This window comes from Falco rusticolus, chromosome 9, assembly GCF_015220075.1.
Source record: "Falco rusticolus isolate bFalRus1 chromosome 9, bFalRus1.pri, whole genome shotgun sequence".
NCBI classification, from domain to species: Eukaryota; Metazoa; Chordata; class Aves; order Falconiformes; family Falconidae; genus Falco; species Falco rusticolus.
In genome coordinates this window covers 28,662,844-28,689,321 of record NC_051195.1, presented here as the reverse complement: position 1 = coordinate 28,689,321, position 26,478 = coordinate 28,662,844, and the positions used below count along the sequence as shown (strand labels likewise).

At 58.5% G+C, this 26,478-nt stretch overlaps 2 protein-coding genes across 6 annotated transcripts in view; both read right to left on the bottom strand.

The window, feature by feature from the left end:
• Positions 1 to 481: 481 nt before the first annotated feature.
• Positions 482 to 5,492, bottom strand: HPS1 (HPS1 biogenesis of lysosomal organelles complex 3 subunit 1). Of its 5 annotated transcripts, none has more exons than XM_037400812.1 (18): positions 5,310 to 5,415; positions 5,079 to 5,216; positions 4,863 to 5,005; positions 4,525 to 4,633; positions 4,188 to 4,348; positions 4,009 to 4,111; positions 3,805 to 3,909; positions 3,644 to 3,713; positions 3,467 to 3,534; positions 2,768 to 2,935; positions 2,517 to 2,693; positions 2,378 to 2,445; positions 2,124 to 2,246; positions 1,956 to 2,021; positions 1,620 to 1,764; positions 1,409 to 1,522; positions 1,202 to 1,284; positions 482 to 921 (listed from the first exon to the last, which is right to left on the bottom strand). In XM_037400812.1, the coding sequence occupies exons 1-18, from the start codon at positions 5,406 to 5,408 to the stop codon at positions 759 to 761; spliced, it is 2,103 nt and encodes a 700-aa protein (XP_037256709.1). In that variant the 5' UTR covers positions 5,409 to 5,415; the 3' UTR covers positions 482 to 758. The 5 variants fall into 5 exon arrangements, with proteins under 5 accessions (XP_037256709.1, XP_037256706.1, XP_037256708.1 ...); XM_037400809.1 differs by having other exon boundaries at positions 691 to 921; positions 2,517 to 2,696; positions 3,805 to 3,912; positions 5,310 to 5,491; XM_037400811.1 differs by having other exon boundaries at positions 759 to 921; positions 2,517 to 2,696; positions 5,310 to 5,491.
• A 449-nt stretch (positions 5,493 to 5,941) lies between these two features.
• The window catches only part of HPSE2 (heparanase 2 (inactive)), a 112,444-nt gene continuing 91,907 nt past the window's right edge, over positions 5,942 to 26,478 (bottom strand). Inside the window, exons 7-12 of the mRNA XM_037399801.1 lie at positions 25,181 to 25,274; positions 22,467 to 22,573; positions 21,210 to 21,324; positions 8,081 to 8,226; positions 6,954 to 7,100; positions 5,942 to 6,871 (exon numbers count right to left, since the gene is read on the bottom strand). Coding sequence (XP_037255698.1) covers positions 6,706 to 6,871; positions 6,954 to 7,100; positions 8,081 to 8,226; positions 21,210 to 21,324; positions 22,467 to 22,573; positions 25,181 to 25,274 — 775 coding nt within the window. The 3' untranslated portion in view covers positions 5,942 to 6,705. The remainder of the gene's footprint in view (positions 6,872 to 6,953; positions 7,101 to 8,080; positions 8,227 to 21,209; positions 21,325 to 22,466; positions 22,574 to 25,180; positions 25,275 to 26,478) is intronic.

Sequence of the window (26,478 nt, the reverse complement as noted above, 5' to 3'; positions counted from 1 at the left end):
AAAACAGGCAGCTTGGGAGCGAGCTTGGCCCCAAACCAAGCAGGACAGGGCAAAGGCTCTGCCATGGTCCAGTGCTCTCCAGACCGCCATCCCCACCCTCTGCGAGCAGCACTAGCGATGACAGGCAGTGGCTGCCAGTCCCTTGGGGCTGGCCCCATCCCCAGCTGTGCCTGGAGGGGTTTGCATGTGCACAGAGCCCAGCTGTGCCTGGGAAACACATAAGCTGCCTCAGCTTCACCCAGTTCACAGCTGAGCTCAGCCCTGTGGCTGACTGGTACAGGGGAACCCACGTGTGGGGAATGGGGTGCAGGACGGGCTGCACCTCCCCAGAGCCTGCCAAACCCCCAAGGGCCCTGAACCCCACATTTGGGGATGAGGGGAAAGGGGGACATACCCTGGACCATTCCTCCACACAAGTTTGGCTACACCATTTTTGTTTTCTGGCCAAAACTTGGCAGTGATGCCAAGCCAATGCTATAAATCCTGCTTTGGAAACGCACTTTTCAGCAAGACGGTGATTTGCCAACAACCTCTCAGCCCCACTCTCTGCTCATCCCCAGAGGCTGCTGGCTGCCAGCAAAGCCCACAGGGAGTGGGAAGGGGGCAGCACCAGCCCCAGCCGGGCTGGAGGATGAGAAGGCTGCCTGTGGCTGCCTGTAGGCACAGCTGACGGCACACAGACACCAAGGAAGCAGTCCAGGTGCCAGGAACACCCACACACCCACTTTAATCCTGGCCCCGAGGTGGCTGAAGACAGCTCAGAGCAGGGGGATGCGGGAGGGCTCCCAGAGCCGCCGGGCCAAATCGCAGGCCTGCTGGACCACCAGCTCTGAGGGGATGATACCCAGGTGCACAGTCAGCAGCTCATAGCACTTCACCACCTCTGCCTGATGGTTCTTGCTGTAGTAACGCAGCAGCTTCCTGGGGAGGAGAAGACAGGGCTCAGCAGGCACAGTGCAGACTGGCATTCCCTTTCTAACCACCTTCCCCCTATAAAGTCCCTGGCAAGGACACAGCACCCATCCAGTGGCATGACCGTAGCACCAGGCTGGGGAGATGGGCTGGTGCAACCCCAGTGACACCACAGCACTGATACCATGCTGCAGTGACAGCCCAACAAGGACAGCACCATGCATGGGGACCCCTGTGCCAGCACAGCCGGGGGCCCTGGTGCCAAACTGTAGGGCTGGGGACTGCTCACCTGTAGTAGTCTCCTGCCAGCATCCCAATGGGAGCAGAATCATCGGAGAGAACTGGCACCTCCATCACCTCCAGCTTGTAGCCCTGGGGAGAGGAGACAGTAGAAGGCATGAGCAGGGAAGGGACCGTTGAGGAGCTGGAGCTGTACCTGTACCTACATCCCTGCTCCCTGGGGAGCAGGGCTCAGCCCCTTCCTGGTCCCACATACCAGCTCGTTCTCAAACCAGAGGAAGTAGGAGCAGCAGTAGTCACCATCCTGCAGCATGAGTGTGGTGTAGCCCTTCTGTAAGTACCGCCGGGCCAGCGTGATCAGGGACCAGACCTGGGGAACAATGGGCACTTGAGGCTTGCGCAGAAACCCCTCCAACTGTCACCCGCTCCTGTGGCTCCCATCCCACCCCTAGGCCCATGAGCAGTACCTTCCTCTTGATGAAGGTGGCCAGGGGGGCCTTGCCCAGCTCTGAGCTGGACTTCTCTGTCACACTGAGTGATGGTGCCATCATCTGCCCAGCCGTGCGGTCCACATAGATGAAGTGCACCAGGCCAGGAAAGTCCTCTAGGTACGTGGGGTGGGTTAAGGGTGTCCAACAACTTTGGTGCCCTTCCAGGACAGCCCCTGAGCTTTGGGGAAACCTGCTTCGCCCACCACACCCCTTGAGCCCAGTGCTGTGGATGCAAGGTCCCACTCCCACCTCTGCTACCCCCTTGGGGACCCTTCCTTGCCAGGCTGAGTTCCCAGCCACAGGGACGGGTATGACACCATGGTGATATTGCGCCTGCTCTTCACCAGCAGAAAGTCCCGCCAGTCCAGCAGCTTCTCCCTGCCGAGAAAAGGCACAGTGTGGGGCTGGGACCCCCCAAGCCCCAGCACAGCTGGGTGTGGGGCAGCACCACGGGGATGCCGGCCACCCCCATGCACTCACCTCATCAGCTTCTGGGCACGGTCCCGCAGTCCCTGGGACAGGCTGTGGCTGGTGGAGGCCAGGAAGAGCTGGCGGTACACAGAGCATAGCTGCCGCTTCACGTTGGCCACTGCCTGCAGCAGCCTGAGCCGGGAGACAGGGACAGTGTCGAGTTTGGCCCGGGGTCCCCAGGGTAGCAGGGACAGCCATCTGCCCCCAGGCTTAGAAAGGCCCCTGCCTGCCCTGGAGACTTTTTCTGGCCATCCCATACTCACTCCAGGGAGCTCCCAGGCTCACTTCGGGAAAATATCTTGCTCTTGAACTCCACCCAGCTGTTCTGCAACTAGAGAGAGACAAGGCTCAGCATCAGGCTGCAAGGCCAGGGGTACAGGGTCCTCACATCCTCACTCCCACCTGGATGGCCTGCCCACTCAGCTTCTTCACAAATTTGTCCATGCGCTGCCGCAGCTCGGCCAGGAATGGGTAGGAGCGTGGGGCTCCCGCCTCCAGCCCCTCTTCGAGTTTCCTCTCCAGCACCAAGAAACCATCTAGCAGCTGGTACAAGGTGATGGCTACCTGGGTTGTGGGGCCCTGCTGGGGATGGGAAAGGTCAGTCAGCCAGGATCCAGCCCGACATCGCTTCCTTCACCTTAGAGGCAGCTCACCTTGGTCAGGAGGATGAGGGAGATGCCTGGCCAGAGCGGGAGGCAGTACATGGTGTGCGGCAGCAAGGGGCAGTAACCTTCCCGCAGGTTGGCATCCAGGAAGATCCTTCTGGGGTTTGAAGCTTCAGGGACCAGAGGCCCCAAGGTCTGGAGCAAGTCCTCTGCCATCTGGGGAGAGAGAGGAGATGCTCAGCCCGCTGTGGGGATGAGAAGCCTGCACCAAGCCAGGATGCTCTGGAGGGACACAGCCATGCCCTGAAAGCTGCAACTGGGCACGACTGAGCCAAGGGATAGCAGCAAAGGGGAAGCCGCTTGCAAAGACACAGGTTGTAAATGCCCTACACTGAGGCTAGCACTTGCAGAGAGTGTGTAAGGCTCTGCGACATCCATCAGGGAACAACCCAGAAAGGCCAGAGGCAGCAGAGGGAGACACCAGACTGCTCTGAGGCAGCCTCAGCCCCTCTGTGCTGACAGCTCTGGACAGGGAGACTGTAAGTAATGCCTCAGAGAGGGTGGTCAGAGCTGTCACTGTTAGGTACACCATGGGGGATGCAGAGCACATCCCCAGTTCTAGAGCCTGGGGCACCGACAGCCACAGCACAGCAAGAGATGAGTGATGAGGACCAGAGACTGCAAAGAGCAGCAGGACAAGCTGAGGAGGTGTGGAGCTGGGAGGGACTGCCAGGACCCCTTGCTCACCTGGACATCTGCAGCATCTGCCTCCCCAGTGCCAAGGATCTCAGCACCCTCCAACCAGCTCTCGCTGCCTGCAGGAAGCACAGCAGGTCACCCTCCCCGCCAGCTCCCCATGCAGCCCTGGAGCCTCTGCTGGGCTGGGAGGCACGGGGCAGGGCTGCTGCCTGGCTGGGCACTCACCCGTGCTGTGCCTGCCCGGGGAGGGCTCGGGTGTGTAGTAGACCTCAGGCATGGAGAGATCGTCTGTGTCCTGCCAGCAAGAACTGCTCGGTCAGTGATGGGAGTGATGCAGGCAGCCCAGCCAACATCCCACCCTGCAGTTCCTGATCCCAGGGCCTCACCTGGTCATCCGAGTCCTTCTCTGCAGTTCCATGGGAGCCAAGGCCACTCATGGGGATGCTCTCGCTTCTCTTGGGTCCCTGGGAGAGCACCTTCCCTGCCACAGGCTTCTGAAACAAGGGAAAAAATATTAAGCCCTGGCCATCAAGGCATCACCCCACAGGGGCACCTCGACCCACTGCCCCCCATACTCTGCTCTGGAGCACCTGGGGACTGAGCTCCTCCTCAGCGCTCTGGCTGGGGTAGAGGTCCTGCACCAGGAGGATGAGGACGAGCAGGTCTGCAGGGCGGATGGAGCTGGCATTGCGGCTGTGGGCCAGAGAAGGGAAGGGTCATCCGGGAGGGGGAGCGGCTGCCTTGGGGAGGGTGGTGGGGCCAGGTGTACCTGGAGTAGAAGGCCAGCAACTTGGTGTGCACCAGGAGGAAGGCATGACCCACCTCATCCCCGCCACGCTCAGGGCTGGTGTTGATGTGCTGCACCACCTGCCGCTCCAGGAACTCGATGCACTGCTCGCACAGCTGAGGGTGGATCAGCCGCTCCACAGCCTGGGGTGCAGGTCGGAGGGAGGACTGCTGAGCCTCCCCAGATCCAGTCATGCAGCCCCAGGGGCAAGTCTGGGCTTCTCTGGCCCAGAGCCTTGCCTTTCCCACATCCCGGGACTCCAAGCAGCTTCACAGCCCTGGGACGCCCCGAAAGCAAGGGACACCCCAGGGCATGGTACCTCCACTGCAAAGCTCTGGTCCTCCTCCCGCAGGTGGCTGTAGGTCTCCAGCAGGCCCCGCAGCAGGCTCCAGACATGCTCCCGCTGCTCCGAATCGGCCGGCCGCAGCCTGCGATGAGCCACAGCATGTGAGCCGAGAGCCAGCCGGCACCTCCCGGCTGGGGCGGGCACCCCAAAACCCAGCTGCAGCCCAGCGGCCAGGGTGTCCTGCTGCAAAGGGGGGGGGTCCCAGCTCAGAGACACCTACTCCCACCCGCCGGGGCTGCATGAAGGCATCGCCTGGCAGCTGCCTGGGCACCCCGGCGTGCCAGCCCGTGCGGGCGGCCGTGCCCACTCACTCCTTGCGGATGAGGTGGGAGTCAAGCGTGACGAGGCCACAGTGAGCCTCCACCAAGCGCCGCAGCACGAACAGCGTCCGGCGCAGGTCGTCCTCGCTCTCCGTCCCGTCGCCGTTCACCGCGATGTACAGGCAGTCCCCGAACTGCAACCGGCAGCGAGGTCAGGTGGGGACCGGCCGCGCTGCCCCGGTCCCCGGTCCCCGGTGCCGGCCCTACCATGTGCAGAACGTGGAGGTGCCGCCCGTGCTCGGTCGCGAAGCAGGTGTAGGTGTCGGCGAGCTTCTCCAGCAGCGCGGCGCAGGAGATGATGAGGGGGGCGAAGAGGGTGTTGAGGCTGTCCTCCAGCGCCGGGCCCTGCAGGACACGCTCCCGGGTCAGCGTCCACGCACGGCCGCGCACCTCCTCCCCGCACCCGCACCCGCGCCGCCCCGTCCCGTCCCGCCCCACCTGCCCGGCGTGGGGCGGCCGCAGCCGGCGGAGGAAGGCGGCATCGGCCCAGTAGAAGAGCAGCTCGGCCGCCGTGCTGGCGATCAGGACGCACCGCATGGCCCGGCCCGGCGGAGGGGGGCACCGGGACCACGCGGCTCCGCCCGCCACGCGCCGCTTCCTGCTGCGCCGCGCGTGACCGCCGCGCCCACGCGCGCAGCGCCCCCGGCGGCCCGGCGCGGCCCTGCACCGCCGCACCCCGTCCGCCCGCTCCCGCTCCCGGCCCGCCCCGCGGCCGCTCCCGCCCCGCCTGCCCCGCTCCCGCTTCCGCCCCGCTCCCGGCTCCGCCCCGTTCCGCTCCCGCCGCGCCTGCCCCGCTCCCGCTCCCAGCCCGCTGCTGCGCGCTCCCGGCCCACCTGCCCCGCTTCTGCCCCACTCCCGCTTCCGGACCCGCTACCGGGGCTGCTCCCGCTACCGGCCCCACCCTGCTCCGCTGCCGCTCCCACTCCGCCTGCCCTGCTCCCGCTTCCGGCTCCGCTCCCGCTCCGGCTCTGCCCCGCTCCCGGCCCGGCCCCGCCCCGCTCCCGCTCCGGTTCCCGGGCCTCCTGTCCTGCTCCCGCTCCCGTCCCGCTCCCGCCCGGCCCCGACTCGTGGCGGAAAGGACACGCCGGCGCCGTTGACAGCCCAACTTTATTACACCTCCGGTAGCGTCTCGGCGCGTCCCGGCTGCTCCTGCCCGCGGCACCGCCCCTCTCCCGGGCAGGACACACTCACGGCCCCGGGGGGCCCCGCCGCTCCGCTCCGGGCCGTATCATTTAACTATCCACATCTCCAGCCGCGGACCCTCGAGCCCCCCGGCCCGCGGCAGAGACCGGCGCCCCTTCTCCCGGCCCGCTCTGCCCGCAGCATCCCCGCGCCGGTCCCGACCGGGCTGGCGGCAGCAGAGGGAGCTGCTTCCATGCGCTTGCTGCACCGGCAGCGCTGCCCGCCGCCCGGGAAGGTGCGGAGGAAAAGGGGGACCCGGCTGCCGGAGGGGTCACCCTGAGGGGCAGAGGGACAAGGGGGCTGCCCATCGTGGGCTGTACCGGGGCTCAGCACCCCAGCCCTCCCCAGCAGCCGGTGGGCACCGGACCCGGGTGCTTCTCGCAGCTTGTGGGACAGATTGCGGCAGGCCCTGCAAATTCACCCTCGCACCGCTCTGGCAGGGTGGTGGCCAGGCCAAGTGGAGCTCGGTGGCCACAGGGTAGGAGAGGGTGCCAAACCGGAGGACATCCAGGGCATGAGGACAAGGGCATGGTGTGGTGCCTGCCCGATGTGGCCCTGCTGCGAGGCTGTGCAGGCTGCCGAGGAGGCAGCGCGTTCCTGGGAGTGCGTGGGGACAGGAGCGGGGCCGGTGGGTCCAATTCTGGGCTGCGGGCTATCGGTACCGGCAGGCCAGCGCGTTTACGTTCTTCACCACATAGAAGCTCATGGTTAGTGGGGGGATGACCAGGGTGCGGCCGGCCCGCAGCGGACGAGGCTTCAGCTCAGGGAGGGTCCCATCATCCACCATGGCCAGTGGCTGCCCGTTGAGCTGGACCGACCTGTGGGACCAGGAGAGGGTTGGGGTAGTGGTATCGAGGACAGGGTGGCAGCGACAGCCCCAGCCACCAGCACTGCACTTACTTGGAGTGGAGCCCATCCTTGCCATAGGGCTGCAGAAGGTACTGGTGTACAATCTTATCCCGCAGCGTTCCTGCCAATTTGATTTTCTTCCGGGAGCGATGTAGGTTGATGATATAAAGGGTGATGGACCCCCGGACGTAGTTGTGGCTGCAAAGGGAAGAGTGGAAGCTGAGGGCAGCACTGGCAAGTCCCTGGGAGCGTCACCGCCAAGAAGGGGGTTGGGGGTTTCTGCAAGCACTGGCCTCATGCAGCCATCCAGAGAGGATGTCATCATCCCAGCTGCCCCTTTCCATAGGGAGATGCCACGTCGCCATCACAAAGCCTGGCTCCTTGATGACAACTTTCCAGCCTCCCCCCTCCTCAGCCAGGGGTGGCACAGCTCAAGAGAGTGTCGCGGGGGGGTGGTGGTGTGGTCTCGGGACAGCCCCCCCAGCCCTTTGCAAGAAAGGTGCCAAGACGGAGGGGAGCTCTGTGCACGGGTGGCAGCTGCCCTCGCTGCCCCGGGCACCTAACTGACAGGTCCAGACACTGATCCTCTGTCCCTGCCTAATCAGGCAGCCCCAAACAAAGGCTATAAAGCACTTTGCACCTGTCAGTTACTGGACAAGGTTTCCTACCGAGCTGGAGGCATGTTGAAAGCATCTGGACTGTGTAAAGAAACAGTCTCTCCTCCTCCACAATAGCAACTTGTGTCTGCAGAGGAGGTGGCCACCCCCCCGGCTTGCTGGGGCGCTTTCAAAGACCTTATCAGCGAAACAATAACCAGGCCGGGCTCCCCGGCAGCGCAGCCCGGCGCGTAACCCGACCGACCAGGGGCCCCTCGTGTGAAATCCACCCCCTTGATCTCTGCTGCTGGGGCTGCCTGGCCGCCGCTGCACCAGCCCCAGCCGGCCCCGTTCCCAGGCAGAGCTTGCCGTGACTTTCATCGGAGGCATCACCATTCCTGCGTGTTCCCTCCGCTGCGACAGTGGCCAGAGCGGCACCCGAGCGAGTCCCCTGGGAAGCCAACCTGCCTTGCCGGAGCCAAACCCTGGGCTCCTGCCCCAGCATGTCCTTGATGGTCCCCATCTCCCGGGGGTCCTGTTTATCACCTTCCTGCAGCCCCCTGCCTCCCTCGCTCTGCTTACTTGTGGTAGCTGGTGCAGTGGGCGTAAATGCGGAGCTTGTCACGGATGACCCTGCCAGGCCGGGGTTTCCTCTGCAGACCAGCCACATGGATCGCCAGCACCTTGGGACCGATGAGGCGCTTGTAGAGCAAGGACAGCCAGTAGTCCTGGGGGGCAGAGCGGACAGTCAGCAGCACAACAGTCCCCCCGACTCACAGCGAGAATGGGCAGGACAGGCTGGCATCCCTGCCTACAACCTAGCAAAACTTTGGCTGTTGGGGTGAAAATGTTGTGTGCCAGATGTCTGCTTCAGGGTGACTTTTTTTGCGTAGTCCAAGCCAAAACAGCATCGCTGCCTGTGCTGAGAGACACCGATATCCTCTAAAGGAGCCCAGAGGGTGGGGAGTGGCATAGACGCCCTTGCACGTTCCCACAAACCTGCACATAGCTATGCCATGGACTTGTGCACCAGCTCCAGCTGATGCATATGGAATGGTGATGTCTCTGGAGCATGCAGGTCACCCCCTACCCTACCCTTTACATGGGGCTGGAGCACATCAGAGCTCTCCCGTGCTCGCCAGCTCTGTTCATGGCACACTGGCTTTGGTGACTGCCGAGGGTGCTCCACTTCCTAGAGGAATTTCACCTGTTTTAAAGCCTCCTGTGAAGTTAAGCACCCATGAACACAGTACAGGGAAGCCAAGCACTCAAGAAACACAAAACATTCAGCCCCTGCACACATGCGTTAATGATGCAGCCTTTAATTACGTCACCACATACTACTTTTTCCCGCAGGGCACAGCCTCGCTTCGCACACAGGATGGGCCCCAAGCCCCGGGGAGGGCCGTGAGGCTGTGCAGTGATGGAGGCTGCTGCCGGCAGGGCCCCCCACTCATCCGCTGCAGAAGCTGGGAGGTGTGTGGTAAATGAAGCAGGGTTGTGGGAAGGGAAAGGGCAGGCTCAGGCACTTGCCTGCTGTTCTGCCCTGCTGTTGCTCTGGGCACCCTAGGTGATGCCAGGGAGACAGAGCCTCTCACACTGCTTCTCTGGGTGCTGCCTGTGGGTGTGCTGGGCACTGCCTGGGTGCTGGGGCACTTTCACACACACCAGCACCCTGGATAAGCCCCCTCTGCACAACCCAGACCAGTTGCCCCAGAGGGACCACGTGCCCCATCCCCATCTGCAATGTTGAATGCCAGCAGCGACGGTCACGCTGGCACCAGGGACTGCTCTGCCTGGCAGTGTCTGACCCACACAGCGAGGAGGGCTGCTGATGTGGAAAGGAGCATGGATCAAACGCCTCGTGGCTCTGCACACTGCCTGGGTAGGCACAAGGAAAGCCCTACATGGCCAGAATAGCACCCAGAAGGGGCCTGCCACCTAAAAGGGCATGTAGTGGGGAATGGGGTCTCTAGGGCCCCAGGCTACAGGACTAGACGGGCAGACAGAAGCACAGATACCCCATACAGGTACAGGTAGCCACCCTGTGCATGGGAAGCCCTCACACAGCCCCTGATTAACATGCATTTCGGATGGAGAGGCCAGCAGATGAAACACAGCAGCGCTGCAGCAGCCACCGGCACAAGGCAAATACCCACTGGCCAGACCAGACTGCCAGCCCCGTCTCCTCTCCAGCTCCACTCAGCAGAAGCTGACCGGTTCCAGCAGTGCTGGGCTGACCTAACAAAGGGAGATCCAAACCCACTTCCCACTTTCTGGTTAAGCTGTTACCACAGTGCTGGAGGAAAAGCCGCCTTCCACTCTCCTCTCACTGCTCCCAGCCAAAAACCATGGGACTTTGTGCCACACCAGCCTGATAACTGCTTCCCCTGCAAACACCAGCCCTCAGCGGAGACACGAAGGTGAAGGGAGAGGCTTGTGCACACCAAGGAGGCTCAGCCCACGAGGCCGAAGCTCCCAGGAAGGATGAGCTGCAGCTGCTTGATCCCACGGACATGTGTGTCCCCAGAGATGTGCACTGTCCCTGTCCCGGTCCCTGCTGGCTGGTGGTACTTCCCTCACCCTGGGGATGTCCCTGTGCCATGCTGCAGGGGCTGTGCCAGCCCACCTTGCTCAGGCTCATGGCAGGTGGGAGCAGCCATGCCCAGCACACTGCCGGCTCCCCAGTGAGCCACGCCAATTATCAGGCATCATTAGATGAGTAATTACTTGAGTTCACGGTGAGGCCAAAGGTGAGCACAGATTACAGGATTTAGCCCCACGGTCGTGAGTTGAAAATAAATGAGTTCAGTGCCCCGAGCTACCCATCAGCTCAGGCTCTTAGGGCTTTCTAGCAGCTCCCCTGGGGTTTCCCACCTATTCTCCTTATTTCCACTGAGGAGATGCTGCTTTTGCCCGCAAGTTATGGAAGTGATAGAGGCCAGAGACTTCGTGGCTACCCTCAAAATTTCATTGTGAGTCTCAAGAGCTGTTATGCAGGGGCCTCGCGATGGCCACGTCCTGATGAGGAGCTGGCGCCAGCAGCTCCACATCCACCCCTCTGGGCAGGGCAGTCCCCCAGGGGTTTCCTGCTTCAGCACTGGTGTCCATCTGCTCCCAAGGCTCGGCAGCAGCAAGATTTGCAATGTGGGGGCACAGGGAGCTGCCAGCCCCACAACCTGCCCCAGCTGCTGCCAAATCTCGTGTCTCAGCATACACTTTTCCCAAGGGTGCCTTGGCAAACCCTGCTTCCCTGCAGAGCTGGGGGAGCTGAGCCTGGGGCTCCTGCTGAGGCAGCTCACAGGCAGAGCTGTGCTGTCCAGCTTCTCCTGGGCTGGGCACAAGGACATATGCTTGTCTTTCTGGGAAGCATTGGCCATGTTTTGAGGGCTTCTGATCCAGCTAAGATTACACAGCTTTTCTAAGAAAAATCATGAGATAGGTAGGGCAGTCAGCAGTGATGCAAGACGAGCTATTGTGCAAAGTGTGAGATGACCACGGCTGAGCATTCAGTATTTTGGCTCAGGCAATGCTCCCAGGGCAGTGCAGGGACCAACCTCTCCCTCCAGCATCTGCAGGAGGTGAGGGGACAGCAGTGATTTTACCTTGCCTTGCTGGCAAGGCTAACTCTGAAGTCTCCATTTTCAGGAGGATGTGGAAGTACCAAAGAGAGTTCAAAGGAGGGCCAGAAAATGACGAGGCTGGAAAAGGAGTCATCAGCACCGGCCTCAAGGCACTTAAGCTCTTCGGCTTACTGCAGGGAAGCACTGAAGACAGCTGCAGCTTTTCGCATCATCACAAGTCCGCTTGCGGCAGAGGCCAAAATCATGTTACTTGCAATAAATTACCAGGAGCTGGTGACACCAAGCTTTTCAATGATGAATCCATCATGCACCTAGCATGACTGAAACAAACCCACCAGGTGTGGGCATTTCTCCAGCTGGGCTGGTGCTCTGGGCCTGCTCCTACCACTGGCATGAGTGAAACCCAGATACAATCACACCGAGGCTGCTGGGCACCTGTAGCCACTGGCTCCTGTTCGAATGGTGACCAGCTTGGGAAGCAGTTGCTCCTGAAACCCAGTTTGGCTGAAGGCAGGGTGGCTTTTTCACTGATCAGCGACCTCTTCCTGGACCCCTGACAGCAGCTGGCACCCACTCCCATATGGCAAACCTTGTGTGAGTGTGGCCCCTGTGTGAGCATGGCCCCCAGGCTGGCAGCACCCACATGTCCCTTGCAAAGACAAGTGCTTGCCTTGCAGCACAGTGCCGGGCATCCCAGCAGAGGCAGCCCTGGCATTGCCCAGGGAGATGTGTGGTTCCAACCAGTACAACCAGAGAAAGAATTTGGCTGTTGGAGTCATGGAGGGCTTCGGTCGTGAGGGCTGAGCCAGCAACACAGCTGTAGCGACAGAGGAGGACTAGCATACAGGAATCTGGTGTACTATTAGTCCCCTGGGAATCAAGGGAGCTTTCTTGCTTTAATTACTTTGCAGACCCATCAAGCAGTGCTGCCACTGCAGCCCTCAGAGCTGAAAGCAAGGAGCACCTGAAGCCAAAGCTGTCCTGTGCCTCAGGAGGTCTCCTGGCCGGGACCCCAGATTTCCAGGCAGGAGAGGTGCTTGTCTCAAGTGAGTGGAAGTGCAGAGCTTGGGCCAGCCACATCTTCTGAGCCAGTGAAGACCCACCAGATTTCCAGTAGACAGGGAAATCCCAGAGGGTCCCAATTAATCTCTTTGCACATTCTAATTAATTGCAGGAGATTTTAGAGACTTCAGCTTTTGGAAACAAGGCTGATTAGGCAGACCTTCAGACAGACCTATTAACCAGACCATCCCGTCTCCAGAGCCATTAGGAAGGGTGCAGGAGCATATTCCCATGCTCGCTCCTAGAGGCAGCAAAGCAGCTTTCCAACCCACCTGAGTTTGTTCAGTCCACACTCACCACATGTGAGAAGATGTTGCCATAACCAGAAAACCAGAGTAATGGAGCTGCTGGTCCTGCTTTGGTCTCCTGGGGGCTGTAACCGGCAAAGGCAGCTGAACTTCAAACGAGCAGGCTGCTGACCCTGCAGTGCACAGCCTCCTCTGGCTGGGGCTGCTGGGGCATGGGTCTGTGTCACCATGTCACCAGCAGCATCAACTGGCTGCTGCTTGCCCCCTTCCTCTTCTTGCTTCTTCCCTCTTCTGAAGCTGCCCAAGCTCTTCCTCCACCCCTCGGGCACACTTGAGTTTCAACAGCCTGTTATAGATTGTTCCAACCTTCATCCGTCTTTCTCCACAGTCCAAGCAACCCATATGGAGAGACGAGCTGGCTGGTCTGCCTTCCTGTACATCACAGGACAGACAGTTTTAGTCTTTTATCCCTCTGTTGAGCCTGATGGTTTGTTTTTGGCAAAAGCATCATCCAGAAAAGTAGTGATTGTGGTTGCGAGGGCTTGGAGAGATGGAGAAGCCGCCACTTCCCAGGGAGTCTGTTCCAGCAGTTAAACTTCACATTGTTAACAATTCCACTCCTTATTTTCAGCTTGAATTTGTCTGGCTTCAGCTTCCAACCAGTGGTTCTTGTTCTTTCTTTTTCCTCTAGATTAAAGAGATCCTCAGCATCCAAAGCTTTCTCCCTGTGGAGGTCCTTACATCCTGTTCAAGCCATGGCTGGTCGTTCCTTCAGCAAGGCTGGACTAATGCCGCTTTTAACATTATCCCTGAGTTTTATGTGCTTCTTGGACTGTGGGAGTTAGAGGTTTTCTCACCCAAATCCTGTGCAAGGTCCTGAGACAAGCAGAGCAGGGCATAGCCTCTCCCCAAACGGAACAATTGCTGAAGCCAAAATGATCAGCAATGGGAGAGGGCACTGATGCTGTTCTCACAAGTTTGCATGCATCTGTCCTCAGGCATGTGAGCTGTTTGCCATTTTGCATGTGCACCCTCATCATGTGGGGGTCCTGAAGAGCTAAGTACTTGAGCAGTTTTCTGCAACATTTGCCGCTGCACTGGGGGAATTTGCGGGTGTGCCCTGAGCACCACAGGGGACACTCTAGAGAAGGTGTATGAATGGAGAACAACACTCCTCCTAGCCCCAAACGAGGGGGCTTCAGGTGGACTGGGCTGCCAGGAGCTTGTGGCATCAGCAGGGGAGGATGGGGCCAGCACACAGAGAGATGCTTCAGTGAAGCAGCCCCCTTGACTCTTCCCTCTGTTCTGCCCACACAGCCCTGTCCCTCCTGGGCAGGACAGACTCTTGCTTCGATCCAGGCTCCTGCACCTGTGAAAGGATCAGCTGATGCTTCCCAGTTCCTTTCTTGCTTAGCCTTGGTTCCTGCAGGTGCCCACCACCAGCCGCCTGAAGCTGCTGACGTCTCTGCCAGGGTGTCTATTGTTTTCACCATGCTGATCCTCTTCCCTCCTGCCCTAACGGCTGTGAGTGTCTCATCTCACACCACTCTTCCCTACATCACCTTCTGCCTTCACATCTTCCCTGCAGCTTTCTCTGCCAGCAAGAGTCTACAGCTGAAGGGGCTGTAGTGGGGGCTGCCAGTCCCACACCCCAGTGCCTTTAGGCTATGGAGGGAGAGGAGGGGAGGCAGGCATGACGAGGGAGGGCAATGGCTCCATTAGCTGGGCCAGGAGCAGCTATGTAGAGCAGAACTATTGTTGTTGTGGCTGCTTTGTGCATCCTGTGTGGTTATGGGGGCTTATGGCAGGCTGGCTCTTGTCTGGTCTTGTAGACTGAATACCTACTCATGGTTAGGGAAAGGAAACCAGGGCCCAATTTTACAACAGCTCTGCAATAAGTCCCAAAAAGCAGTACAAGGGGACAGCCAAGAGAGTTACTCCCATCCCAAATAACATGCTAATGTGTGTGCACCCATGGGCCCGGAGAGCAGCATTCTCATCCGCTGGTGCCAGCAGCACCACAAGCTCTGTGTTTGGGCTGAGCATCAGCCATTCATCCTACAGCCAGGGTCTCCTCCAGCTCTGCCAGCAGCACAACGTGCAAAGTCTCTGATGAGCATCACATCTTCACAGCCTTCGAGCCGCTACACCCTTTGCTCAGCCCCTCACCTTTGTGTCTGTCTCTTCTGCTCTTTTTCTCCACCCCGGAGAAAGACCAAACACTGACATTAAGGCAAAATTCCTGCTGTGGGAGCAGCAGCCACAGGAATTGCTGCCGGGCACTGATGGTGCCGATGGGACAGCCTGCCCAGGCACCTATAGAGTGGCGAGTGGGCGAGTGGGAAGTGGGTCCTGTCTATCACCACCCTTCACAAGCTGGTCCCCAGCCAGTGGCCTCCACCTTCCCTGGGAGCTGAGCAGATGGAGGAACAGCCAAACTTCTCTTTTGTCATCACCTCTCCCAAACAGGGTCCAGGAGACCTGAGGCTGCAGGAAGGGAGCAGAGCTGTCGGATCAGCGGGCTTGGAAACAAAATGCAACTTCATTGTTTTCTGTTCTGCTGCTTTTCACCCAAACACTACTTCCCTCTGCTCCTTCAGCAAACACCAACCCACCCTGGGAAGGGCTTTACTATCCCACTGCCCCCACAGCCCCAGGATGGCTCTGTCACCAACGTGGGCAGGTGTGCCACTAGCACAGTGCCTCTGGGAGGCGTGGGCAGTGGCCGTGTCCATCCTTCCAAGTACAAGCCACAGCTGCCTGTCTCAGACGGAGTGTGTGTCTCTGCCCCAGTTCCCGGAGCAGGAGGAGCAGCCCGGCTCTAGGTCTGCGCAAGTCCCACAGCTCTGGTGGGTGGGTGCCAGAGCTGCCAGCCACAGCATGGCTTTGATGCATTTGAGAGTTCAAGCATATGCACTTCAAAGACCTTTTTCATGCTGCACTAAGAGGGAAAGGCCCCTTAACCCACTGTGACAGAGAGCAGAGTTTAGATGCTTTAAATCTGTCTCCTGGTTCACAAATAAAATGAGCCTCAGAGCAGACTTAAGAGCTCCTGGAAGCCGAATGCAGCGAGAGTGCAGAAAGCAGAGGATGCTGCAGTCCTTGAGACATGGTATGATCATAGTTGAAAGGACAAGGCAGTGGAGAGGATGCCCAGCTCAGATCTGCTTCAGGTGCTCGTGCCAGGGCTGGCTGGGAGATTTCTGCAGGGCATGATTTCCACTCTTCCCTTCAGTGGGCCGTGCTCCGGCTTGACATCTCTTGGGAAAGCCTTTCCTCTCCACACACCTGAACTGCCCGGGATTTCATCCCTCGGTCCCATGGCCAGAATGAACATCCTGTACAGACAGCTCCTGCCTGTCCTCTCCTCTCCCACCCCTTCCCCGTCTGCAGGCGTCGCTCCTGCCAGAGCCAGTGCTCCAGCGTGCGGGGCAGATGGGGGTGCCAGACGCCCGCGTGGCAGATTTATGGTCATCAGGAACAGTTTCCATGTGTGTGCGAGCTCCATTGGACCCGCTCCCTCCCCCCACCCTTTGTCGCTCCCAGGCTTGGGACCATGCCTCTGCCTCTGCCTGCGCGGCGCATGGCACGCTGCAGCCTGACCCAGCCGCCCTCTCCGACAGTGACCCCAAAGCCGAGGGTCCCTGCTGGGGGGAACAGCAACCGCAGTCCTACCCCTGGCAGCTCAGCCAGCTGCGTGTGTGCAGCGTGGTGACTCAGTGCTGGGCGTGCAGATGGGCCGGCGCAGCAGCGGGGCTGAATTCCCCCGGCCCCGCAGCCAGCTGGCTGGGCTCGGCAGCGGGAGTGCAAGCGCTTGCAGGAAAGGGCTCTCCATATGCTTCCCCCTATGGATGCCAGGCCTTCTCCTCACCTCTGGACACTGCCCAGCCAAGCAGCTGGGCAGCCACTGGGCGACCAGATGGCAGGGTGGGGATGGGCATAGGTGGGCGAGGACCCAGTCCCGCAGCCCTGGTCTGGGAAGGGCCCCTTCCCGCGCAGCGCAGGGGTGGGAGAGGCACCGTCCAGGGACACGGCTGGGACCTCCAGCTGCAATTAGCAGCACCTCCGGCCAAGGCAGCTCAGCTAATGAGCGCACTGGGGAGCGCATACATGCGGCAGGCAGGAGCATGGTCAGGGCAGCAGCTCCCACCCCTGGCACGGCACCTCGCTGGAGAGCCCCTTGCCTCTTTGCACCCAGACACTGGGGTCCCAACCCATGCCTTGCTGGGGAGGTGCCTGGGATGGGTCAGGCTGGTGCCCCTGGTACCGAATCGCCAGGTGCAGCCCAAGGTGCGGCTCACACCATGCCCTAGGGACCTCAAGGGATGCTGGGGACAGCCGCAGCCTGGCACCAAGCTTGTTCACACCAGGGCTTTTATGAAAACCCAGTTAGGAAGGGAACAGATCACTAAGGACAGACCTGATCTGAGCCTGGTGTCTTCCCTCCTGCAGGACAGATAGTAACTTTCCCATCAAGTTCCTCAGTGCCTTTGGGCTAAGCAGAGGAGGTGAAAAATCACCCGCAGCATCCAAGCGTCTGACCACAGCACTGTCAGGCACAGACCTCCGCACTGCTGTGATGCTTTCTCAAGGACGCCATCAATTCACAGGCAATATCATATTGTCTTCTACTACCACAGCTGAGCAGGCAGCCCCTGCCATTGCTTCACTCTGTGATCCCTCTGGGCCATTCTCATGCAGCATACAAAACTTATATCCAGAAAAGAAGTTTTAGCATCTCCCTAACTTTGGAGAACCAAGTATCTCACTGTCCACAGTCTTTAGAAGAAGGTCCAAGAAGAGCCACAGTTACCAGGAAATGGAAGTCTGGATTTCAGCTTTGCCTTTTCCATGGGGTTTGTGTTGCTCGGGCTCTGCCTAGAAACATGCCCAAGTTTTTCTACACATAGGTGTAACCTTACAGCACTGTGCATTAAGTGAGCAGAAATTACTACCAAGGATGGATAAAAGAGACAGGATTGCCACATGGAAGAGCATTCAGAAAGGTCTTTAACATACTGTAACAATCTGAAAAGAAAGCTCACGCTGACATGGGGGGGCTCTCCAGTGAAATAAATGTATCGCATCCCTCTGGACGGGTTTCAGGAGAGAGAGGTAGACTATGTACACTGTGTGCCTGAAATGAACCTAGAGCTACTAAATGTCAGAGCAGCATTTCAAAGGCACTGCCTTGTGAAAAGTGAGTATCAGTGCTGCTCCTGCCCTCCTTTCCTCCGCTCCTCACTCCCACGCATGGGTACAGATGGGTTCCGGAGCAGGGAGGCAGACTGACATACTGCAAAATGCTTTATTTGAAGGGCTTCTCAAGCACAAGCCCTGACTATTATACAGCTGGCTGCCCCAATCACTCAAGATGAAAAGCACTCCAACCATACATGAAAAAGTTATCTCAAAATAACAAGGCATTAAAACACTTGAGCTCAGTCGCATTAAGGTTGGCTGGAGGATTTCTATTCCCCAGCCTGATCACGTCTGTGCCAGGGCCAGGGAACCTCATGTCACCCAGTTTCTCCTGCTTTGCTCCTCATTAGCCCAGCAAGAGAAAACCATTTCCTCAGATCTGCACCAGGAGGGAGACTCAGAAAGATGACCTTGCCTTCCCCTGCTGTGGCACCTGTCCCTCGTAGGGGATTTTGATGGCACCACCTCTGAGGACAGGGTGGACAGGCAATTCTTGCAGCCAGGACGGGCACTCAGAGCTGCTTTCATGGGTGAAGGACCTGGATGGGGGTGCAAAGGCCATGCCTCTTGCAAGATGCCCCAGAAGCCACAAGATGCTGCTTTGTTCATGAGCCAGCTGTGTGCAGAAAACCCAGCAGAGACATGAGCATCTCCCTAATTTCACCATGAAGCTGCAGTACCCCTTGGCCACACTGCTGCTGCCTGAGACCATTTTCAGGAGCCAGGCTGCACTGCACTGGCAAGGCACCATGGTGCAAAGTTGGGGATAGACCAACTTAAACCTCTGCTTTCAAGGTTTCACTGCACCCCTGCTTGCAAACAGCTATTCCCAGTTGCTCTTGCATTTCCCACTGAAATGGCCAGAGTTCACGAGTTTATTTTCAATCCAAGGCTAACCCACAGAAAACACAGAGCAAGCCTTACCAGGCTGCCCGGGTTTGCTGCCCAGCACCCATGCCCAGACAGCAGCCGTGCCTTCTGCCAGCCCAATGTGCTGGTACCCCTCGCTAGCTCACAGCATGGCCCATGACAGCAGCTATCACCTTGCTATACACAGAGGGGTGCAGTGATTTGCCTGCTCCTTCCCTGTACTTAACAAAAACATTCCCTTCAGCGCTGCGGTCCTGGGGGAGAGGCAGAAAGAAATGTGGTGAGATAGAAACTGAGACTCCCACAGCAGTGTCCACCAAGTGACCCCCATTATCGGCACTCCCCAATCCCCCAACATGGCGCCTACGCCACATTTTACAAGCTTCATTATGCTATCTGCTGTAACATGCCCTAACAGAGACAGTACCAACATAAGCAAAACCAGCAGCATCCGAGGGTCCCAGCTGAAGGACAGGGAGGAGGGCTCACGTGGCAGCAGTGCAGTGCTTATATGGCGATGGACTACAAATCACTTGGTTTTATCTGGGAAGGTCTTTAGCACAAGGATGGAGGGCTGTATTTGCATCGCTGCATGATCCCTGGATCACGTAGGAAGCTCTCCCTGGACTGTGCAGCTACTCAGCACCTAAGGACACCACTGTAAAAGGCTCAGCTCCAGCTCAGCACCCTGAAACGTGCCATCCTCTTATTTGACAAGCAGGGATCAGCAGTGGCAGGGGAGCAGGAGGAGGTGCAAAGGTTGCTATCGGGATCCCAGCCCTGGCTTCCAGCTCTCTGAGGAGCTGCCAGCTGGAGCCTTGATTGATGCTGTGGTGATGCAGCCCTTCTCTCAGCAGGCAGCTGCCTCACGCCCAGCTGGCATGCGGAAACCTCTTTGTCGTGGCAGCTAATAAGCAGATTGTATTTCACAGTGCCGCAGCCCTGTGCAGGTACAGCCAGCGGCTTTCATCTCCCTGATAGCTCCCACGGGAAAAGAGTGGCCGCTGTCCCGCGGAGCAGGTCACGGTCTGATCTCGCTGGGCTTTTTGGTATTTGCAGCTTTTAAACTCCCTGTTGGTTTGCACCTGTCTGTGGCTCTTTTATAGCACAGGAGTTGAGGGAAAGGGGTTGGGGAAGCACCACTGGAGTTTGTGCAGGAACACAGTGGTGGGATGTGGGATCAACACTGAAGCACATGGGAGAGAGAGGAAACAGCCCTGAGGGGGGATGTCATCTAACTTATTGGGAGACTTATCTTTAAAACAACAGCAAAATCCATTTTAAAGATCTCCACTGCCTGGGGTTTATTCCTCTAACTCCTTCCCTGGCTTTAATCCCACTCCTAACTGCATGCGTGCTCCAGCTGCTCCAGGGCTCCTGCCCCAGCTGTGCCAGGAGAGCTGGCCATGGGCCACCCACTGCCCACACTGTGCTGGGAGACCTGGCCATGGGCCACCCACTGCCCCACGTGCCTGGCGGGCAGGAGCTGGCCTGCACCCATCTAGCCAGGAGCAATCTAGGGGGGTCCTGAGTTCCTGGGGAGTGGGGGATGTGGCTTGGCCAGGGGAATAGGCTCTTCAGAAGAAATCCATCAAGTGCTTGCCCCAGGCTCAGGTTCATCTCAAACAAAGTTCAAAGCCCGCCAGGCTTTCCCCAGCCCAGGTACCCAGAACTGGCAGGTATGCTTGCCAGAGGGGTACATGTGGGAGCCCAGGGTGCTCCAGGAGATACCTGGAGCAGCACAAGCAGGGGACTGTGCTCTCCTGTTCACTGGTTTGCTCTCTCGAGCCACCCACCAGGCCATGCTGGGGGAGTTAGCGCAGACCTTGTGTCACCAGCTCTCCCGCATCCTTCCCTGACACCCAGGAATGCTGTTGCGGGAATGCTGTTTTCTTGGCTGAGTAGGTAGAGCCAACTGAGAGGTGGCTCCATCAGCCTTTGCCTCCCTGCGGCCACCCCCTGAGATCTCAGGGCAGCATCAGGGCTGTGCACCTCCCCGAAGCAGATCTCCAATCCTGCCAGCAGCCTTTGCTGGGTCACAGACCCATAATCCCTTCCAGGGGACGTGCAGAGCGCCCAGCTGCCCTGCTAGGGTCTCCACCTACAAGGCAGCGTATTAACTAGCTGCTCTCTATCCCCACCCCCCAGAAAAGGAAACCTGCTACTTTTAACAGGGGTTTTCATATGGTTTCTTTATCAGTACCATGTGTACTGGGAACTCCCCCCTGCCCAGGTGTTTTTGAAGAGTGAGGGATGCTGCAGGGCACTGGTGAGAACCACTGCTGCCTGTGAAGCTGGGAATGCCCTTCAAATTCCCTTCACTTTGGTTTCTAGAAATCTGAAGCCGAGTGCTAAGGCTCCAGCCTGGCTTCCCCCAGCCTAGCTCACCACTAGCAAACCAGCTGCTTGCCCTGTGCCATGCATGGTGGTCCTGCCACACCCCTCCCTCCCTCCCTCCCTCCCTCGGACTCTGCAGCCTGCACTGGCACCCCTCAGTAGCACCAGCCTGCCTCCTGTGCTACCAACCCTGGGCACCAAATGAAGTTTCAGCTACAGAGGTATTGCTCTCCTATCTGCCTCCAACATGTTGCATTTGATGTGAACTAACATCTCCTATTAACACTGCAAGAAACATCTGGAAAAATTAATTTTCAAGCAGAGTTCAGACAGGTCACAAGGAGAAAATCCCCCCCAAAATGAGCAGGGAGAAGCCAGCACCAGCGCAATGCCCCTGGGCAGACCTACCGGCAAGGGGTTGAAGTTCTGGTCCACCAGGTGGTTGTGGCCATGGTCGAGGAAGGAGTGCCGCACCACCACATCGATGCCCTGGCTGGCCAGCAAGCCCAGCGTGTTCAGCCACCTGAGGATGGAGGGAGCAGAGTCAGGCTGCTGCGGAAGGACCACCCAGCCCCAGTGGCACAGCTGCGCTCCGGAACACAGCGTTGCTCTCATGTATTCAACCTGGAGCCTGCTCCCAGCACCTCAAGTTGAAGCTTACAGATGGTTTTGTGAGCTAGGTATTAACGACCTCCCACCATCCCTGCCCTGGCAAGCCTCCACACCTCTCCCCCCACTGCAGCCACCTCTGCCCCAGCTGTGCCCGGCTTGCATGTCCCAACTGTGTACCTGAGCCCCTGCATGCACCTCAGCATCACAACCCTGTGCTCAAAGCCGGGGGCGCTCCCCAGCCTGCCAGCACTCCGCACCCACCATCTCAGCAGTGGGGACCAGACCTTTGCACCAGCCTATCTCCTCACACACCCCGGGAAAAGTCTTCAACCCTCACAGCCTGCCACAGCCCTGATACCCCAGGCATGTCCTCGCACCTCCCTGCAAAGCCTGGATAATCTTCCTCCATCTTTCATGATGACAGCCAGCTCTGAAGATCTGAACTGGGGCTTTGCAGCAGGATGCCAATGCCATGGGGCTGTGCCAGTAGACAAGCCCCAGGAGCCAGACATGGTTGTAGCTTTGAAGAAGGAGAGAAAACAATTTCCAGAGCAGAACTCTGCTGAGCACTTCCCTGGGCAGACGCCCCAGGAGTGAATGCATGCAAGGACATATAGCTGCAGCCTGAACCAAAAACACAGAGCAGGAGGAAGCCCAGGTGATCCCAAGCTATGAAGCAAGGCAAGCCTGTCAGGATGGCAGCTCTGGGGTCCCAGAGCTGGGGTGCTTGAATCACACCTCCCTTCCATGCCCATGCCCTGCGGCCACACCGTTGATACCAGTGTGGGATCCCACGCGGTCCCCTCCTTACTCTGCTACTCTGGATATGCCAAAGGCTGGCTCACCTACAGGAAAGCAGAGCTGAGGAGGGGTAATAGATTCTACAGAGGAAATAACAGTGCACAGGCTGCTGGGGAGTACCAAGGGGGGTACAGTTGGGCTCTCTGGGCACGGAGCTGGCCCTCTCCCAGCTGCAGTGGCTTTGCAGCACTCAAGCCCGCAGAGCCCGTGGGGGTGGCAGTGCCCTGGCACCAGCAAGCTGGCATAACTCACAAGAACCCGGCCGCATAGGAATCGGAGAGGTTGTTCATGCCTCCGGCTGAGGTTGTGCCAACACCTTCCAGCCAGATCTTCTTCCCCGGTGTGTATGTGTTCACTACCTGCACAGAAGGGAAAAGCAACCAAAATGACTCTCATGAACCTGTGATTTAAAGCCAAGGCAGATATCTCCTATGCTACACCCTGGGAAGGCTTACAGAGCCCTTCGGTAACAGTGCTGCTGGGCAGTCAGTGCCTGCCTGGCCCTGGCATGGTTACTAGGTGTCTTCACCATGGGTGGGTGGTGGGACACTGTTCCTCACTCTCTCCTGCCAATGTCACATGTCCCCTATCCATCTTCTGGAGCTGCTCCAAACACACCCTCCCAAACATGCTCTCATGCTCCCAAACCCAGACCCTGCTCTTTCCTTGTGGTTTCCCCACACACTCTGCAGGCTGCCCTGCCACATCACCTCAGCTCTCTATGTCCCTATGCAAGGTGGCTGCCTGCCACGGGGAGCACCCCAGCCCCAGCGGCTATGTGGTGTGGGAGTACTGGGACACGTACTGAAGCCACATGGAGGAATGGTGGACACCTGAGAAGAAAGTAGTGGATGCCTCCAGGTGTGGCTGAGCAGGGGCTACTTTACCAGCCAAGGTGTCCCTGGCACAGGCGGGACACGTGGGTCCGAACATGCTGGCCCACCCCTTACAAGGCTCCAGCTGGCAGTGCAGACACCTGTGAGATGCCATCTGGGACGGGAGGGCTCAGATGGCTGGAGCTGCCCTCTCCCAGCATGAGCAGCCTCTGGCACCATGCAGTGCCCCGTCCTCTCTCTTGCAATCCCACTTCTCCAGGCCGGGCGACAAGCTCCCACGACCAGATGTCTGCAAACCCAGTGGCCCAAGGAGCGCTCTGCACAGCCTGATGGATCCTGCCCCATTAGTGAGGAGCGCTGGAATGTGCTAGATGGACTGGGATCCCTCAAAGATGTTAAATACGCCAGCTCTGGGCTGCCTCCCACTCACAGCCTGTGAGAGTCGATATCCCTGACTGAAGCCCCAGAGGTGTTGGCATCCTGCCTGTAATTATCTAAGCCCGCCACCTTCCCCAGTCGGAGAGGAAGCAATAAAACAGGGAAGTGGACAAGCCCAGCTGCTCTAATCAGCCCCGGCAGGATGCACAGACTCAAAGCCAAGCTGGAGGTTATTAGCACCCAGTGCTGTGCTTTTGCTCAGCCACACTGGCATTCCCGGGAGAGCCCTTCCCTGGCCCTGCCCCGCACAGACCAAATCCTGCCCTGTGGGTGCAAGGGTTCCCCCAGCCCGCACTGAGGGCAACTCCTGCTGCCTCTGGTCTGGGGATGGATGGGGTCCCGCTCCTTTCCCAGCAGGTTCCCAACCTGCAGTAGAGGTGGGACATGTGCCACCACTTTTGTTGGGGTGTTGTACCCCCAGTGGGAGCAGGGCAAGCCAGTGCCTCTGGTTTGCCTCTGTGCTGATCCCGCCAGCTGCCTCATGCCTCCCCGCGGCAGGAGGATCATCCACATGCATGGATGATTCCCAGCTTGTGCCAGAGGACTCAGCAAGCAGCTCTTCTCCAGTTTTGCTGTGCTGACCCTCACATCCCCTTTCCCGGGGCCTCTTTTGAGTTGTTTACTCATCCTATGGTTTCTCCCTGAAGGAATTACAACAGTAAGACATTGTGGTGACTGGTAGGGTATGAAAACTTAGACAAGACAGGTAGATGGACATCTCCTCTAGTCCCTAAAGCCTTCCCCGCTTACTAGGTGCTCCTTACTCCTTCCAGGACTGACAGTGGAGTGGGCCACTCACAGTCACGGCCTCCATATCAGCCAAAGCAGGGGGACTTTGCAAAGCCCCCACCACCTACCCAGTTGCTAAAGATGTGAGCAGGGTCCCCCCAGCCGGCAGGGAGAAGAGCGCTCGCTGCAGGCTGCGTTAGCCAGGCAGAGCCATGGGCTCTGACACCACACGCCAGCAACAGCTGGGTTTTATAACACAGTCAAAACATGACCATCGGGAAAAAAAAAAAAAAAAAAAAAAGAGTTGTTCATAATGGTCATGATTCTTCACTAGTGAAAATCACCCTGGAAATGCAACTATCACAACTTTGCAAGCAGCATTTTTAGGCACTGTGAGCAAGTGGGGCAAGGTACTGCAGTAGGAGCCCCCTCCTGCGCAGGCATGGCTGCGCTGGGGATGGTTTGGTACTGCCTGGCTGCTCCTTCTGCTCCTTGTCCTTGGGAGCAAGTTTCAGAGAATATCCACATTACATGCTGCTCGCTACAGGAATGGACAGATGAGAGTGTCAAGCCAGGTGGCCACTTTAGAAAGGCTTTGCATGGCAGTCGGCCCCTGCCCTGTGCATCCAGCCCATGTCCTGGCACACCTGGCACACCTGCACACAGCTTACCTCACGCTGCAGCCCGTGGCCGCTTCCCTGCTGACCTGCCTGCCACACATCCCACACAGGGGCTGGGCATCATGCTGCCTGGTCTGTCCTCCCATTCCCTGCAGGAGGGCTGCCTGCATTTCAGCTGGGAGCACAGCCATCCCCAACAGCCGCCCTCCATCCCTGCCCCACAGCAGCTCCTGTGGGAGCATGTCAGTGCTGCTGCCAGAGCCCCGGCCACGAGCTGTGCCAAGACCGGGCACCGTGGGCACAATGCCCCCTCACCCCTTGCAGGCCCTTTGCACTCACGCACTTTCTGGATTTTCCTGATCTGGTCAGTGAGTGTGTCTAACAGGCGAGTTTTCAGGAAGTCCGTCACTTTGGCCACTCGACCATCGATGTAGTAACTGGAAGGAAAATAGGAAGACAAGGATCAAACAGCTGGGAGTAGCTCTGCCCAGAACCACGTCCTCCCACCCTGCTGCTGCCCCATGCCAAGAAGCCTCCTCTGCTCCAGGGGAGTCCCTGATTACACCCTGCCCTGCCCTGGCCCTCTGGCCATGCCGGTGTCTGGCAGATGCTTTCAGTCTCCAAAACAGTGTGTGAGCTGGACACACCCCGAACACCGAGCATCCTGCACTGCAGAAAACACGGGAAGTTTTGCACTTTCTTGACTATTGCTGGTGAAACTCTGGGAGCAGAAAACCAAAGGCTGGGAGCAAAATGCCACCGACAAAGGCTTGGCAGCACTCTCTGCACTGATGTCATGGAGATCCCAGGGAAAGAGACCCTCTTTCCCACCCACACGATGCCTGTGATAGCTGCAGCTGGGCTGCACGACCAGGGAGATCTTGAGAGATCTTCTGCTCACCTGGCTCGTCCCATCTGTACCTGTCCCCTGTCTTAGGGACACACAGTTTTAAAAACACAGATAAGTCAGTCCTGCTCTCACAGAAATCCCCTCTGCCCTGGGAATGCCAGGGAGAATTGCCTGTACAGAGGGCTGATTCCTGTTCTCCATATGCTTTCTTATACAAAGCACAGCTATAGTGCTGCCAGTCGTGATGCGAATCATCTGTCTCTAAGTGTGGGAAGAAGACTCTGAAATGCCTCAATACTGTCTCCTGGCTCGAGGACATAAGGTAAAGCAGTCTGTCCTGGAGTGCAAACACCCTGTGGCTGGAGGTAATCAAAGCCAGCTCCTCCTGAGGAAATGTCTGGGGCTGGCACCTCAGCCCCCACGCAAGGAGCAGTGGAAGCCCTTGCACATCTCCCAGAGGCTCCTCCCAGCCTTGCAGAGACACCAGAACGTCTGCTGCAGCATGCACTGGCATAACCCTGGGACAGCCATTTAGCTGATAAATAGGTTTTGCAAGAAGAACTTTCTGACATCCTCCTCCAAAATCTGCAGTGTGCATCAGTTACCCAACACAGTGAGCCACGGAGCATGTTGGAGCCGTGCTGGGGGGACAGAGGTGCACAGGAATCACAGCAGCTCTGGCTGGGGCTGGCAGGGCTCAGCCATAGCCTCCCACTCCTCATTGGAGCCTTGTCCACTTGGCATTCAGTTACACAGATCCTTCTCCTTCTCCACAGACTTCAGTGCAGCCA

Excerpts from the sequence above, each read along its gene's own strand:
- HPS1 (XM_037400809.1), bottom strand. The coding sequence starts at position 5,408 with ATGCGGTGCGTCCTGATCGCCAGCACGGCGGCCGAGCTGCTCTTCTAC. Across the intron at positions 4,634-4,862 it reads TCCCACCTCATCCGCAAGGA|GCTGCGGCCGGCCGATTCGG; the intron begins GTGAGTGGGCAC and ends GGCTCATCGCAG. Across the intron at positions 2,936-3,466 it reads CAGATGCTGCAGATGTCCAG|ATGGCAGAGGACTTGCTCCA; the intron begins GTGAGCAAGGGG and ends CTCTCTCCCCAG.